The following is a 17653-nucleotide window of genomic DNA, read 5'->3' on the forward strand; positions in this document are numbered from 1 at the left end:
TTCACATGATTCAAAATAAGGATACGTAGAGAAAACCTGGCAAGTTCAAAACAAAAGCTTTGTTAAAATCAGATACCATGGGGAAAAGAGAATTTACATGTCTCTAAAGTCATTAATATAAAATAGGACGACCGATAAATCGTCAACAATAAGGAAAGCAACAAAATAAAATAACATATAATTGCATACAAAGCGAACAAACCCAAACGAGATAATTCAAACCAACCAAACTTTTTTTATTTTAAAAAAAAGACTTAAAAGTTGATATCCATCACACATCCACGAGCACTCCGAGGACATGCTTCACACGCTTGACTCTTGCAGCGTTGGCTGGGCCCGGATATGTGCCGCTATATTCCCTGACAAAATATTGTCGGTGGGTCCCACTCAGCTGAGGGCGTGCGGCAACAACGGCCTCGGGGAAATTCTGAACCAAAAAAACGACGTCATCAAAGTCAGTCTTCGATCCTCGTGCAAAAAAAGCACCCAGTTTGCTACTCGTGATCCAGGCCACGTTGAGCATGGTGTATTGTCTAGGACCAAGATTGGTTGAGACGTTGAGGGTTTCGGAGGCCGTTCGAGGGTCGTCGGGTGCACCAAGGTTTCCTGAGAGAAAGTCAACAAAGTCCGGATAAATTACAGGATAGGCAGTACATGCCTCTGAGAATTATGTCTACCTCCGTGAGCACCTCGTCGAGATTCAGTTCAGGATTATGCTGACCCCCAGTACGAACAAAAACCCTCATGACTCCCGAGACGGGACCTGACGGACGAAGCACCCTGAGCCTACTTAGTTCCATAGAACGCCAAAAACAGTTTGACTTACCGCGGTTGAGTTTTGAGAGCTTCAATGAGTTGCACCATCTCACAGCCAATGGCAACATCTACGTCGTAAGTGTTGCGCTGACTTCCTCGCATATTGAGAGAAAACCCTCCCATCAGGGAGTAGGGGATCCCAAAGGCTTGAAAAATCTGAATAATGTGGTCGGCCGCCGCTATCAATTGCCAATTCTCGCTTCATAGGCCAAGGCTGAAAGTTGGAAGCCCTGCTCGGCGTTGTAGGTCCCGGTGGGCTGTTGCACCTGTGGATCCGGTGCGCGTTGAGACATAGTTCAATGATTTACTTTGCAAGCGTAGAAAACGTATCGAAATTAACAATGTGGGGTGCTCAGTAGAGGTATGAAACGACGTCTGATAAAAGGGGGAAAAGGAAGTATGAAGGACTATGTTAGAACGAATAAAAAGGTCATCTCATACGTTGAGTTTTGAGCTGCAAACAACCACACACACACACCCATATATGTATCTACCCGCAATTCCAACAACTCGCAGGTGTTCAATCTATCTTCTGATATTCAGAGTTGTGCGCGCGAGATGTGACAACTTGTGGTCGTTGATGGGTCTGAAACGACACGCGAAGTTGGCCGAGACTCTGCCTGGGCAGATTCAACGCCCGTACAGTCCCAGAAAGAGGGATGGATGCGTCCATGGCCGGGGCGAGGCACAGCAGTAGAGGTATATATCAACAGAAGTTTGCTAACACCCAGTATAGAAGCACGAAACGGTCGGTATTATCTTCCGAGGTGAATATTTGGACAATGGTCAGAAAGGCCAGTTGGGAGGAAGACTGAGCCACAGGTCTCGTCTGCCCGCTCAATATAGGCACGGTCCAGAGGAGAAACTCAGATAACTTGGAACAGTCTCTTACACCAGCACCGTCAATGTTGGTGTATCAAATGAAATAGGGTAACACGGTAACACATAGCCGCCATCTTGTAGTGTGTTGAAGAGAAGTTTTGTCAAAGTTGTTGGTACTTCGCAAGCGGTTGGTATGCAAAGCTATCTTTAGGAAATTGGATTGGGGGAGTTCGCGCGCGGCAATCAGGCAGAGCCACACCTGATGGCCGCCACTGAAGGATGCAAAAGAAACCTCTTCTAGCATCCATCTCCTGTTGGGACAGTGTTGGTGTTGGTATATGTTGGAAGTGTTGCAAAAATGAATCAAAGAGGTCCAGGTACGAGTAAGAACATCGGCCAGAAGCGAGGAGCAGCTGCAGTAGCTCGAGGCCCTGCCAACCGCGAACGTTCAGCAAGCCCAATGATAACTTCGCACAAGCGCCAGGTGCAAACACCCCCCCTTCAATATGCCTATCACACACATGCATAATCGGCATGGTGCGGTAATACAGGCCGGCCACTGCTCCATTTCCGGCCTAGGCCGCCAGGCGCATGTTGAAACGTGATTTTTGAGGGGGGCGCAGCTGCGGTAAACAGAGGGAAAATGTAGAACGACCCCCCGGGTGTCAATTGGGGGCCAGGTTAGCCACTAGCCCAAAGTAGGAGCGCTCGGACAAGAATATCAAAAATCTAGCTTTCTCTTTAAATTTCATTTGCTTTATAAGGAATTAATAGAATTTAATAGTCGGACTTAACGTCACGACTAAAGGGTGGGGCCCCTTTAGTCGTGACGTTAAGTCCGACTATTAGTACTTTCTAAACTCTTTTTATAGTGCTAATTAAGGGCTATTCAAATATGAACTTTTATAAAATATAAATTAGTAATAGTTCTTTAAATTAAAAAATTAAAAAATTAAATGTTGGTACAGCTGTTCCTTTGGGAGTCACGGGACACGGGACACGGGACATGGGAAACGGGACATGGTCATGTGACCTCGCGTCCCATTGGTGACTCGACTAGTAGACTAGACCCCTTTAGGCTTAGCAGATTTAGGGATCGCATATCAACACCACGATACTGTGATCCCTACTTCTGAACAACAACTTCACTAACCTTACGCAAATAGCATTCCACGACTTACGTAACGGTGCCATGCGTTACTGGTGAACCGACACTGATTAGTTTATATATACAGATCAGAGAATAGAATCTTTTGAGCTAAAGTATCCGGTGGCCTAAGCAAAATTGAACTAGTCTACGTCGAAGGGGGGAATTACCTGTCAACTCTACGAAGTATCCGGTGGCCTAAGGGAGAAAACAGCTAGCTCTTGCCAAGGACCGATAACCACTCTATCAAAGGGGGGAATTACTCGTTAACTCTACGAAGTATCCGGTGGCCTAAGGGAGAAGACTCTAGTTCTTGCCAATTAATAAGCGGTTAGCTATTTGACTATCTATCTATCTATTCAACTATCTACTATCCTTCAAAACCAACTTCTTTCGGTCCCAAGACTACCTTCTTGGAAACCATCTTTTCTACTTATATAATACCTGTATCTATAGGATACTCTCTCCGGAATATATACCCTGTATACGCCCTTAAAGCTCTTTAACTACTACTTCGATTTTACTATCAAATCGAGTCCTTTGAGCTTCAGATCCTCCCGGAATTGCAATATTTCACTTCCTAAATTTCTCGTTATAGACGAAATATTTAAGGGTGAAATATTTACTTTAATATCCTATTAGGTATCTAGTATCTTAACTAGGTATCTGAACCAGGTATCTGGATATCTTCTGGATACCTTTACTACTGAACTTTTCTATAAACTTATTACGAACTACCTTATCTTCGAACCTCTCTTACTATAAATTATATATATATTAAGAAGGGCTTAACCCTAGGGGTTCGGTATAGTAGAACTATAGAACGGATATATATAAATAAAGAAGTAAAAAGACAGTATTAATCTGATTACCTATAATAATAAGGAAGTCCTGGACTATCTCGATATTAGATTATTCTAGTATAAGGTAGAGAAGTTAACTAATAACTATTTCTGGGAATTATTTAAGAAGGATTTCAGTAATTTTGACCTCGAAGTATTTAATTATCTAGATTAATATATATTATATAAATTATAAACTGCTTTATAATATAATAGTATTTATATTAAATAAAATAATAAGAAACTTATTATTATATAGTCCTTAGTTAATACTATTTAGGAAAAAGAGTAATATACCTGAACTATAATTAATATTATTATTACTAGACTAGACCTTAATACGGGCCCTATTACCTTATTATATATATCTCTTAATAATAGTATTATAAGAAATTAATAAACTGAACTAATTATTACTTATATCTCTTTACTACCTATAATTGCTCCTACTAGTACTGGACTATAGAGAGCTAGTAGTAACAGATTTCTATTACTTCTATTATCTCTACTATCTCTAAATAGCCCTTTAACTAGTTCTCTTACTATAAAGCTAATTAAAGAAATAATAAAGATATATACTAAGATATAGAAATATAATAGAACTAATAGTAGTTTTAATTAAAAACTTACTATCTTCCTTAATATCTACTAATATATAGACCTCCTAGAAGAGGTATTAATAAGAGCTTTTCCTATTATATTAAAGGAACTAGTATAAGACTACTTTTATAATAACTAGTTCTCTTAATATATATATAAAGAAGCCTATATAAATATTTATAGTTTCTTTAAAGGCCCCGGTTACTATTATTAAAATTTAGATAAATAGAATACTACTATCTTAGTAATTATAATAGTAAAAGACCCTAAAAAGACAATATTCGAGCTTGTCCAAATACTAATTAATAACCTATATAAATTATAATATGGCTTTACTCCTGCCTTATAAACTATTAAATTCCTATATAATAAGATTATTATTACCTATTAAGGCTTACTAGTATACTAATATATAGTCTTGGACTCTCCTAATAATCTTAGCTAGCTTATTAATAAGTTCTAATTATCTATTATTACCTATAAGAAGAAATAATAGATTAATACCCAGATCCTCTTTACTAATCGAAAATACTATTCTTAAAATTTTCTAAACTATTATCTGTCCGGAAATTATTAATACGAACCTAACTATAACTTAGGAATCCGTAATAACTCCTCTAAGTCCTATAATTATAATAATTATATTCCGAAGTCATATTTTATATATAAGAGACCCGAATCCTACTTATAGAAGTATATACCGGAGAAATAAGAGACTAAGAAGGCTCGATTTAAGAATAGAAATATTTACTAATTTAGATCCCGAAATACCTATAACTTTAATAAATGCTTTAGTAGTATTTATATATAATATATTACCGAATTCGAAAGAAAAGAGAATAATAAGAGTAGTAAGGATAAACTAGTAGGTAATGCTTTTAAAGCTTTACTAGTAGAAACGAATAAAGGAAAGAAATATTACTTTAATTCCTACTTTACTTCTATTAAGAGCTTTCTAGTTACTCCTATAGCCTCTATTTCTACTATTCCCATAACTAATACCCTTATAGATAACCTTATTTCCCTCTCTCTTATATATTAAATAATAGGCAAAAACCATATCCTAAAGCCTATTAAATAAATAGAGAATATCTAGATATTTATAATTAATAGTATATTAAGATATAATACTTACTGCTTTTATAGAATTATAATTAATACTAGAGTCTCTAGATTTTTAATTACTGGTTTTAACTAATTCTAAGCTTTATAGTAAACTAATAATAGTATTAAACTTAATAAAACTACTAAAGGTTAAGTTAATATCTAGTTTAATATCGGATTTATATCCTCTATTAGATCTATAATAGTAAGAATACTAATTAGATAAGTATAATTCTATATTATATCTATAAAGACTCTATTCCTATTTAGCTTGGCTAATATAAATAAGCTAGGAGTCTATTTTAATAATCTTACTAATTATCTTATTATTTCTAATAAATACTTTATATCTATAATATAATATTTTAAATACTCTTTCCTGTTTTAGAATACTATTCTATAAAGCTTTATTTCCAAATCCTTTATATATAATTCCTGCTTTCTTATAGAGGTCAAATTATAATATCTATATTACTATTTTGGTTATTTATTTATTAGTAAGCTCCGAAATATACTAGAATAAACAGGCTATAATATTAATATAGAAGCCCTTAAATACCTTATAAAGTACTATAAATAATACCAGAAATTCGAATAATTACCGGAATAATTCAAGTTTAATCTAAGAAATAATATTAGTTTTAATTATTCTATTATTATTAATATTTTCTATATTTCCGGTAAGCCTATACTTTATATTATTAATAAAAGTACTCGATATTAAGCCGACTAATAGCTTCTAAATATTAGTATATTATATACTTGAAATACCCTAAAATAGTATTAGATTAATACTTATTTAGGCTCTTCTAATTAGATTATAGTAGATACCAGAAAGCAGTTTACTAATAAGAAGTTTATTTAGCTTGCAAATACTATAGGAACTAAAGTCAAAATCGTTTCTATAGAAGCTTATAATTCCGTCGGAATTATAGAATACTACTATAGCCCGATTTAATATACTTACCTTATTATTATAGCTGAAATTAATGGAATTAATAAGGATACCGTATTCTAAATAGCTTTTAAGGCTATTAATAATTCTACTAGACCTAATAGTATTATTTCAATTTTCTTAATTTATGGTATTTTACTACGAATAACCAAATATAATATCCTATTACTAACTATATTATAGTAATCGGCGGTACTTAAGAAAGTAATAGTAGAAATTCAAAAGCTTTAAACTAGATACCAGATTACAAATATTCTAAATACCCGAAATAGTTCTAGTACTACTAATATCTATAAACTTCTTTTAAATTCGGATATTCTTATATAATATAAAGGAAATACTAGTTAACCTGGTAATTGAGATAGACTATATAAGCTAGTAGCCGTTAATAGAAAGAACTATATACTAGCTTTACTATATAGTAATACTACTTTATATTCAACTTCTATAAAGCCCTTTTATATAGGAAATATTAAGGTTATTACTAATAGTCCTGAACTTGAACCTATTCCCGAATTCTATAGTAATACTAAAGGTAATATAGATATAATTTCTCTTATTATTCCCGCTATTTCACTAAAGTATAGTAGAGGACACCCTTATAAGAACCCGGATTTTATAGTATTCCTATAGAATAATAACCTATATAAGGACTTCTATTAAGTTAAAGTTACTAGCCTTCTAGAAAAGAGTATATTTGAGATTATTTCCAGATCTCAGGTACTAAAGGAAATATATATCTTTAATTCCCGGTTTATTAATAAGATTAAGAATAAGAGTATAGAGAGAGAGTTTAAGAAATTGAAACTAGTTATTTAAGCTTATAATAATAGTAAGAAATATATAATATTAATATAATTACCTATTATTTAATATATTAGCCAGAGAATTATTTTTAGTATTACTACTATAATAATAAATACTATGGAACTATATTTATATAATATCTTTTAAGCTTATATCTAATTAATAACTTTATTTAATTATAATTTTTATATTAACTTACCTTATAAGCTTACTAGAGAACTAAATCTGAATAATAATTCGGTTCTAAAGGTTATAAAACTATTATATAGTATACCGGAAGCTGGGAACTATTAGTTTAAGACTTACTATTCCTATTATATTAATGAGCTTTCTATAGAATAGTTAACTTATAACCCTTGCTTCCTCTATAGTAAGTAACCTTTCGGAATTATCGGCTTTTAAGCTAATAATACCCTATTTATTAGAACTAATAATTTTATAAAGGCAGAATAACTAAAGCTCTATAAGGCTAAGTTTTTAACTAAGAAATATAAATACCTTATTATTAACTATAATCTCAAGTTTAATAGAGGTATTATCTATATAGATACTACTAGAATTACCCTTATATAGGAATACTAGTATAAAAACCTCCGAACCGTTTCTATAAAGAATACTATTATTACAAGTAATAGGGATACTATTTATTAAGATCTTTCTATTAAGAACTAATATATTACCTAATATACTAGAGGAGTATATATTATATTAGTCTATTAACTAGAAGCTTTATATAACCTATTAATTACTACTCAAGCTATTGAACCCTTGGAAACTAATATAAAAGTACTTAATAAATACATTTAATAGCAAATTGAGAATATTACTAGAGGACTGAGATTTATAAAACTAGTAAAGGAGTTCTTATATTTAATCGTTTTTACAGATATTTCATTTATAAATAATAGAGATCTCTTTTTCTAAATCGGATATATTCTAGTTCTAGTAAACGGAACTAGATATACTAATATTATCTACTAGTTCTCTACTAAATACAAGAGAGTTACTAGAAGTATTCTAGCTTCGGAATTCTATAGTATGGCTTATAGTTTTAATATAGATACTTTAGTTAAATCTATAATTAATAAAGTACTAGAAATGGAACTACTACTAGTAGTCTATATAGATTCGAAGTCATTATACGAATGCCTTATTAAATTGGGAACTATTCGAGAAAAGTATCTAATAATTAATATAATATACCTCTGCTAGGTATATAAATAATGAGAGATTACAGAAGTCAAATAGATTAAGGGAGAATCGAATCCTGCCGATTCCATAATAAAATCGAAGCTAATAAATACCCTCAAACGCCTAATTAATACGAATACTATATAATTAGATATAGAGGAATAGGTCGAGTATAGATAGGGCGGAAAATAAATATATAGGATAGGAGGATATTATAGAAGGGGAAGTTATATATAAAAGGCTATAGCCTTTGGTATATAACCAAAATCTCAGAAGCAATATAGATATATAGAACGTTTGGGAATCTGGTACTAGGCCGGATTAGGGAATTTGTATATAATTGGGGGAAGATACTGTTTTTTTGTATTTTTAGAGAGTTTCCAGTATTGGTATAGCTGTTCCTTTAGGAGTTACGGGATACGGCACACGGAATATGGGCAATGGGATATGGGCAATGGGATATGGGATATGGGCAATGGGATATGGGAAACGGGACATAGTCATGTGACCTCGCATCCCATTAGTGACTCGACTAGTAGACTAGACCCCTTTAGGCTTAGCAGATTTAGGGATCGCATATTAATACTATGATACTGCGATCCCTACTTCTGAATAACAACTTCACTAACCTTATACAAATAGCATTCCACGACTTACATAATAGTACCATATATTACTAGTAAACTAATATTAAAGTTTCATAACTTAAAAATAAGCTTAAAGAAGGCTAGAAATTCAGTAAATAAGTTTCTAATTTATAAAGACTTATAAGGCTTAAAAACTAGAACTTAATTAATTAAAATATAAATTTCATTAAATTAAAATTATATTTTAAAATATATTTTTATTATAAATTAAGTAATTTATAAATATATTAGCTTATATTTATATTAAAAGATTTAGCTTAATATCTTTAAAGAACTTAAATAATTAATTATTAGTTATTAATATTTTAGTTCTTAATAAATAATTTTAATTAATATTTTTAAAAAGAGAATTATTTTATATTTTCCTTAAATAAAAAATACTCGAGTTCTTATTTAAATATAATATATAGTAATAATACTAAAGATTTATTTATTAAATAATTATATATAAGATATATATAGATTATTTTATTTTATTATAAGTAAATTATATTAAATTTGAAATAATTTATTAAAATATTTAATATCTTTTATAAAATAATAATAATATTAATATAAATATTTACTTTTATTTAATAAATTCTTTTAAGAATAATATAATTAATATATTATATATATATAATAGTATTAGCTAAAATTATATAAAGCTAGTTATTACTTAATTACTTTCATTTATTAAACTAGTATTTCAGTTATTTTAGCTAGTATTTTTATTTTTATTTTACTTTTCTTTCTCTTTCTTTTTCTCTTTAATATAATATTTTTAATATATAAAATTATCGGAACTTTAAGCCTTTAATTATTACTTTAATTCCGCTATTATAATATATATAAATTTTTTTTTAATAAAACTTATTATAAAAATTTAATTATAATTTAATATAAGACTTATAAATAACTTAAAAATTTCAAATAGTTTTATTATATATAGTATAATAACTTTTTCTTTTAAATTAAATATAATTTAATATTAATTAATTACTTTTATTAAAAAGATTTATATATATATATATATAAAGAAATATATAAAAAAATATATAAAACTTTAAAAATAAGTATTAATTAGTTTTTTACTAGAATTAATTCTCGAAATTAGTTAATAATTACAAGTATTATTTTATTTTACTTAACTTATATAATACTTTATTATTAAAAGCTTTATTATATAATATTTATTAGTAATTAAATAAAAGTAAGTAAAAATTAAAAGATAAATATTTTTAAAAAGAAATAAAGTTATTATATAAATATAACTTAATTCTTATATAATATTTAATAAGCCCTTTTATTTTTAAATAATTTCCTTATATTTAAATTAATACTTTAAAATAACTTTTTTAATATTTTAAATTTATTTATTATTAGTAATATTTATAGCTAAATATTATTGAAATTTAGCTATTTTCTTATATTTTATATAAAATCTTATATTTATATCTTTATTAATAAAGTTATTAATTTTTAAAAGTTAAAAGTTTTCGCGATTTTTTATAAAACTTAATATAAGTATTTTATTAAAATAAAAACTCGATATGAATTATAAATATAATAAATTAGTATTTGGCTAAATAATAAAAATCGCAAAAAATTGAAATATAACTTTGAAATAAAAATAGAGTTTAGCTAATATTTACTTAATTTATTTCAAAGTTCTATTAAATTTATTATTATAAATTTTTCCTAAACTTCGAAATTATTTAATAAAGAATATAATTATTTTTAAATTTAATAAAAATATCTAATTTCTAATATTAATAAATATTAATAAATATTAATAATATCTTATAAAATAAACTATAATATAAAAAAGCTAAAGAAATAAATATAATTATAGCCCTTTTCTTATATTTTTTAAAGCTTTTTAATTTTAACTAGAACTAATTTAAATTATTTCTTTAATTAATATATTTTAATATATTTTAATATATTTTAATATATTTTATATAATTATAAGAATTTAAAATTAATATAATAATATAAACTAAAGATATATTAGTTTTTATATAATAATTATTTAAAACCTTATATATTACCTTAATTTAATAAGAAAGTTTTTTCTTTCTAAAGCTTTACTTTTTAATATTTGACTTATTAAAATTAATATAATTATATAAGGGAAATAAAGAACTTATATTCTTTTTTTAAAAGTAGTTAATGTTATGCCCTGCCGCTTTACTGGTAAATTTAGCGTCACGTGACCGCGATAACGCTGTGAGGGGGAAAATTCGCTTGAGCCTTAGGCACACATTTCGCTTAATTATGGCGCTAAGGAGTATTTAGCCTCGCTCCCAAGCTTCTACGAGCTTCATGCTTCTCTTCTAAAAAGATACACAATTCTAGAAATCTCTGGTGTTCCTATATAACGTGTAAAATACCTGGTAATTCGACAACCTGGTACTTGGTTCACTTCTGCCTATTTCTTCTGAGGATCTTTAACGCATGCGATTGGCTAGTATTTAGAATACCAAGCTCCTGTACTTATGAGCTTCTCTCCTTAATTTAGATTTCTCGGATTAAAAACTACTCTATTTTGCTTTTCAAGCCCAGAGACCCGGTTTTATAATAATTAATTAAAATATTTATTATAAAAAAAGTGAAATTAAAAGAAGTAGGAAATTCCTTAATTATATAAAGCTTTTTCTAATTTTTAAAAATCAAGATATTTTTCTTAAGCTTCTTTTTATAATTTTAATAATATTTTTCTATTATAAGTTATAAGTTAAGTAATATAAAAAGTATCTAATATTAGCTATTTTATCTTATATAATTATTTATTAAAATTAGCTTTCTTATAAAGATATGAAATTCCTTTATTTCTTTAAACTAATTTATAAATATAAATTATAATATTATATATTTAGCTAAGGAAATTTATTAGCCTAAATTAGATTCTTATTATTATTATTATTATATTAAAGGCTTTAGTTTACTTTTACTTATTATATAACTTAAGCTTTTTTAAGCTAATTTAATTTATAAATAAAAAGACTTATATAATTGAATTAATAATATAGCCTAAATAATAAATATATTAGTAATTTGCTTTCTAATTTAAGCCAAGTATATTCTTTAGCTTCTTTTAAATTAATTAGTAAAGTATATTATTTATAAAAGTATTATTACTTATAATAACTTTAAGCTTATTAATAATATTATAATTTTAAAGAATTAGCTAAAGAATTATTATTTAAGCCTCTAAACTATAGCTAGAAATCTTTTTTAAAATAAGAAAAAGCTTTTATTACTTTTTATTATATATAATAAAATAGTTATAAATTATAAATAAAAGTTATTAATTTAAAAAATTCAGATATTAGAAGAGATATAACTAAACAAGAATATAATTTAAAGTATTTATTATATAATATTCTAATATCTTTTTTAAGCTAGTAATTAATTTTTTTAATAATAATCTAGTAATAGCCTTTAAGTACTTTCTTTATATTCTTTATAATAGAAGTATTATATAGTAATTTTACTAAATTCGTATAATAAATATAATAAAGATAAGCTTGGTTCTTTTTCTTAATAGGAGAATAATAGTACTTCTGAGTAAGAGACCTTTATTTTATAATTCTGAAAATCGAAATTGATTTTTCTAGTTTAGATAGAGAAGACATTTTGAGAGTGTAATCTAAATGGAATCGTAATGTGAGGTGAGAGAAGTAAAGAGAGTAAAAATTAAAGGGTGCAGGGTAGAAAGCGATATAAGAATCGATTCGGTATTAATACGTATTGATGCCTCAGGTATTGTTGCCAAGCCTGATCACCCTTAGATCAGATCGACCCTCTCTACCAAAATACAATCCTCTGCAGTTTGCGCTATTCGATCACTAGCCAGGACGCTCGCCAATGCAGGAACTGGAGAGAAATTTCTAACATATCTTCTAGCCGTTCCTATTCTTCTATTCTATGGTGAATAATCTTGATTCTTGAAGTCGTCACCTAGGGAGTGGTACGGTTAGACCTGCTCCTCGCTGGGTGCACGTCCAATTCTGCGGGAATTCCAAATCTATACCTCTTTCAACTTCAAACAGCTAATCAATTCTCGGTGCACATAGGATACTTCGGTAAGTCAAGTGCCATAATCACGGTTATAGCAAATACTAAAACATTAAGGTTATTGAAATTGGTACGCTACCATAGCTAACCAGTCCTTCCAGCACCAGGTTCAACCACTAATTTAGGGTTCTCCACTCTCATTTGTCATGCGTCACTTGCCGAGATTACCAAGCTTACTAGTATATCGTCATTTTGATTACTTTTGATTTATTAGCTAATTAATAATATATCAGAGAAAGCGGGCTTGGTATTACCGGTATTGCCGAAGGGTAATAAGAATAAATCCCTGACTTTGGACACTTTTCCTCTATTTTCACACTTCACTCTCTTATATCTAGTCATTCTGCAGACTGTCAACCTCCAATATATCGATTTTCCATCAATATATCAATCATTTTCCAATAAAGGTATCTGTGTGTACAGTGGCACTGGCTCTCTGATTGCCTATAGGATGGCTTTTCTTCCGCCGATGTGATGCTCGCGAGACTCCAAGAGACCTCTCGAGCCGGTTCGTAAAACACCGAAACAATAAATGAAGCCATCAACCTCCAAAGCGGGCGATACTCAATGTGTTCGGCATTGGAGCCGTATTGTTTCTTGTCGCCCTTATAATCGATCTCTTGCAGATTTACAGTACTAAGTGCAACCGAAATGTCGCAGTCGCACCATCAACGAAACGCCGTCAAAACTTCTATAGGCAATTTTCATTAATGTTGACTTGGGGAGCGACTGCGTTGACACCTGCTGTCGCAGTTGCAGACACAGAGATGGGGCATATATTACAGACAACTTCTGGTGGCTCCGTTTTTCCCGGCCAGGGTGCTCTTGGGCTGCTTTGGGCCACATGGGCGCTGTTCTTTATATTCTCCACTGGTTAGACGATAATGCGTCGATCGAAGAGCGGTGTAGTAACTACATCGGGAGCCGAAGTACAGTCTAGTTTTGGTGTTTACTAGCCCATGGCCTTTGCTGCGGCTCCGGTGGGTGGTTTAGTTCTTTAATGTAACCGATCCGAATTCAAAAACAAGTGGCGGAGAAACAAATATTGTAGTTTGAACAGCGTTTGGCTAAATCGAGCTTTAGGTTACTTATTATTATTTAGCCTAGGGAGACATATGAAAGGAATAGTTTATATTAAGAAAGCCTTATTTATTAGCCCCAGGCTAGCCTAGCACAACCACTTCTTGGATCTCCAGGCTATCCGCCTTAGAAGAAAGCCCGAAAACTTCTCTTCTAGATCTCAATCCGGTTATTACTTCTCTAGAATAAGTAATTTAGTATTTAGGAACAAACTCTAGCCTTAAATACTAATACTTAAAGGAAAAGAAATAAAAACCATTTTACTATATTTTCTTTTATTTATAAATTAAGCCTTTTAATAATATAAATAAACTCAAGTATAAAAATACTAATTAAATATTTCTTTAATATTTCTTAATTCTAGCCAAAATTATATATTATTAATATATAAAGAATTAAACTTCTTTTATTAAACAAGTAAAATAAGGTATTAATTTCTTATAAAGTAATAATAATAAAAGAAAAGGAAATTCAATTATTATTACTAGTTCAAATCTTAATTCTAGTCTTATATTTTAAAAATATAAAGTAATTAATAAAGTAGTTATTATAAGTTATTAAATTATATTATTTAGCTAAAATTAGTATATTAAATAAATAAATAAGATCAGAATACTAATTAATATAGTGGGAATTAAGCTAATATTTAATAAATCAGGTATTTTTATATAACTTCTTAACTTTTTACTTCTTTTTATATTTAGCTTTTTTTTTCTTATAAAAAAACCTTAAATAATTTAATATATACTTTATTTATATAATATTTCCTTAATTTCTTTTTATAAATTATATTTCCTTATATTTATTTTTATTAATAAGTTATTTATTAAAAATATTTACTAATTATATTTTACTTAAATTCTAATTAAAGTAATTATAAATATTTATAAATACTTTAATTATTATATAATATATTAACTTAATTAAATAAAAACTTTATTTTAGTATTCTCTAAGTATTACTTTACTATTTAATTAGTAAATAAAAAGGCTTATAAGAATAATACTAGATTAGAAGTCATACTAAATTAGTCTAATATATTATATATTATAGTTATATATATAGTAATTAAATCATTTGTAAATATTTATAATTATATATTCTGATCTAAATAAACTTTTTAAGTATTATGGTAATTATAGTCTAATTATAAATATTTATAAATATTTATAAATATTCGGAGTTCCTTGATTACTTTTTTGACACTGGCTAAAATGAAGGAGCCAATATTCGTCTTTAGATGTCTTTCTCGGCGTTACGGAACGGCATGGAGTTTTTTATTATTTATAGGAGTGAGTGGGATAAGGTAAGATCACTTGCGCCCAATGTGTAATTTCGGAGGAGGAAAAATGTTTTCGATTATGAGCTGAGACAACTTTACACAGCTGGCGTCGTGAACTGAGGATTTCCAGAGTGGTCATGTAATGGACAGAGAAAAATTCATAGCTTCAATTTCTTCTTGATTTCCGCTACTTGATATGTTCATTCATTGCGCATTGAGATGTGGACAATTAGGATGTCTCAAACAAAGTTCCTTTCAAGTAATCGCGGATCTCCACTGTCTCGAGAGCGAAAGCGGGTCACGTAGACCTCTTTCGAACAAGCAAGATCAATTCGTTGATCTCTTGATCTCACGATGTCATCCCAAATCTCTTTCTTGCTGAATGGTGCTTCGCTGACTTGGAGCATAAGTGAATTTGTCGTTTCTGGAACAGACTTGCTAATTCGCTTGTTTTTTTGCTGTGCCCAAACTATATCATTTGTCCCACTGAGATCAAGATTCTGAGAACCCCATTCCTCGGTCAAACCCATTCCATCGACAAGGTCTGCAATCCGTACGGCACTGTTTGTGTCCACGAGACTCTGGGCGAAGATTTCGAGTTTTGGATAAGGAAGGCCCATTTTACTCCGCTCGAAATTTGCAGGTTCACAAGCGAGATGGGCGTCTTCCGAAGGAATGAGGTCGAACCAAAGATCAACGCCCTTCAATTTGAACCGCGGAAATGTATGGAGTAGGGAGTAGATATGGGGGCGCTCATGTTGACATGGCTCGTATATATCATCGTATGGCGCACCTTTCAGAAGGGCAGAGGCTCTGTCAAGACTCTCCGTTGGCACACATATTTCCCAGTCCTAGAAACGATATCAGTGGGAAGCAGCTTGGTGTGGTAGAAGAGACCCGGCTTACATTTCGCATTATCCACGCGCCAAAGTATTTTAATGCTGAAATGCCAACTATGCAGCACGGAATCCCTGCACTCTCGAGTATCTGGATGATTTCGAGGATTTCAAGCGTTCCATGCCCCTTGCAGCTGGCTTTTGCATCGCCTGGGGCGCCCAAGATTGTGGAGTACTTGATGTCAGACATGGTGCAGTCGATGTAGAGTCAGTACACTGGAAAAGAGCGTGAGCGTAAACGACTTGGAAAAAGCGCAGTAACTGGAAGTTTGCTGTAGCTATGGAGTTGTGTTGGATGCTTGTGAAGGCAGAATGATGTGTTTCGGTTGATGGTTTTCTGGGCGCTTGCCAGTCACGTGCTCACTTGACGGAAACGTAAGAGTACTGCTCAAGAGGCAGATGAGCCAGAGCCAGAAGTGGCCGGATGATCGATGCGCCAGTGCTATTGAGGGCACCAGTTGCACGGATGATATGAGACCGTTGCACGAAGGAATACAGCTGTGCGCGAAACCGGTGTCCTCTTTTACTCTGTATAGCATATACAGTACAGGCCTTACGCTTCCTGGAGATACTTTTAAGTACGGTGAATTATCCAGAATTGGCGCTTACTGACTAGCAGTGCCGGTGACAGAATAATGTAAGTAGCTTCAAGAGGGTAACGCTAAGTAAGTTGGGAGCTTGAAACTCTACACAGATCATAACAAAGTGCACTTGAATCAAGAGCAAATGCCTACAATTCTTTTATGCAATGTAATACCACACCGCGCTGCTCGATTTATCAATACAGCAGGTGTCGACCCAAAAGTAGGTTAGGCCATCGTGCTGCGCCTGCTTGCTGCAAAACTGGATCTTGTTGCAGCCACATTTGCTCTGACCAGAACCGTCCTTAATATCTTGGAAATGGACCTCATCGGCCCCCACGTGTGCGAGAGGGTGGCATACTTGGGAATGTCCGTCAGAATTTCTTCGGTCAGGCTGAACTCCCCCCCATTGCTGCCTCTCAAGAGACGCATGGTTAGGAGACCGTAGCGCTTTGGAGTACCGGCACAATGCCAGCGGCCATAAGATCCGGCACAACTTCGACGATTCCGTGTAATCAAGGCTGTGGTGTAGGGTTTAACTCGTTGACGCTCTTTAGTGAATGTGCCGATAGTGAGCCGAGTGTGCGAGCACGGAGGTAAGGCCAGATTGAGCTGACTAAGTGCAGACGAAGCAGCTTACGGACAAAAGCTTGATCTGAAATCGCTGCGCACCAGGTTGGTAGTCACATGATCTGCAGCTTGATTCAAAGAGCCGATTCGCGAGGAGCCGGGAAAAGGCCCCCTGAGCAAAATCCAGCTAACTCATTACAGCAGAAACTCGATATAACGATATCGATTTTAGCGTCATTTTCTAACGATAC

General features: G+C 31.3%; 3 protein-coding genes across 3 annotated transcripts; all 3 read right to left on the reverse strand.

The window, feature by feature from the left end:
- Nucleotides 1-271: 271 nt before the first annotated feature.
- Nucleotides 272-918, reverse strand: K444DRAFT_623148 (uncharacterized protein; the record flags this gene model as incomplete). Its single annotated transcript, XM_024882243.1, has 3 exons — nt 272-606; nt 722-780; nt 827-918. 3 exons carry the CDS (start codon nt 916-918, stop codon nt 272-274), a joined length of 486 nt encoding a protein of 161 aa, XP_024743794.1.
- A 14581-nt stretch (nt 919-15499) lies between these two features.
- K444DRAFT_658102 (uncharacterized protein) lies at nt 15500-16542 on the reverse strand. The gene is made up of 2 exons (XM_024886218.1): nt 16262-16542; nt 15500-16206 (listed from the first exon to the last, which is right to left on the reverse strand). The coding sequence occupies exons 1-2, from the start codon at nt 16439-16441 to the stop codon at nt 15595-15597; spliced, it is 792 nt and encodes a 263-aa protein (XP_024743795.1). The 5' UTR covers nt 16442-16542; the 3' UTR covers nt 15500-15594.
- A 294-nt stretch (nt 16543-16836) lies between these two features.
- On the reverse strand, nt 16837-17400 carry K444DRAFT_1690 (uncharacterized protein; the record flags this gene model as incomplete). Its single annotated transcript, XM_024870718.1, has 1 exon — nt 16837-17400. A coding segment is annotated over one exon (340 nt), but the record flags the coding sequence as incomplete, so codon positions are not given.
- Nucleotides 17401-17653: the final 253 nt, after the last annotated feature.

Source organism: Hyaloscypha bicolor (assembly GCF_002865645.1).
Source record: "Hyaloscypha bicolor E unplaced genomic scaffold K444scaffold_10, whole genome shotgun sequence".
Classification (NCBI taxonomy): Eukaryota; Fungi; Ascomycota; class Leotiomycetes; order Helotiales; family Hyaloscyphaceae; genus Hyaloscypha; species Hyaloscypha bicolor.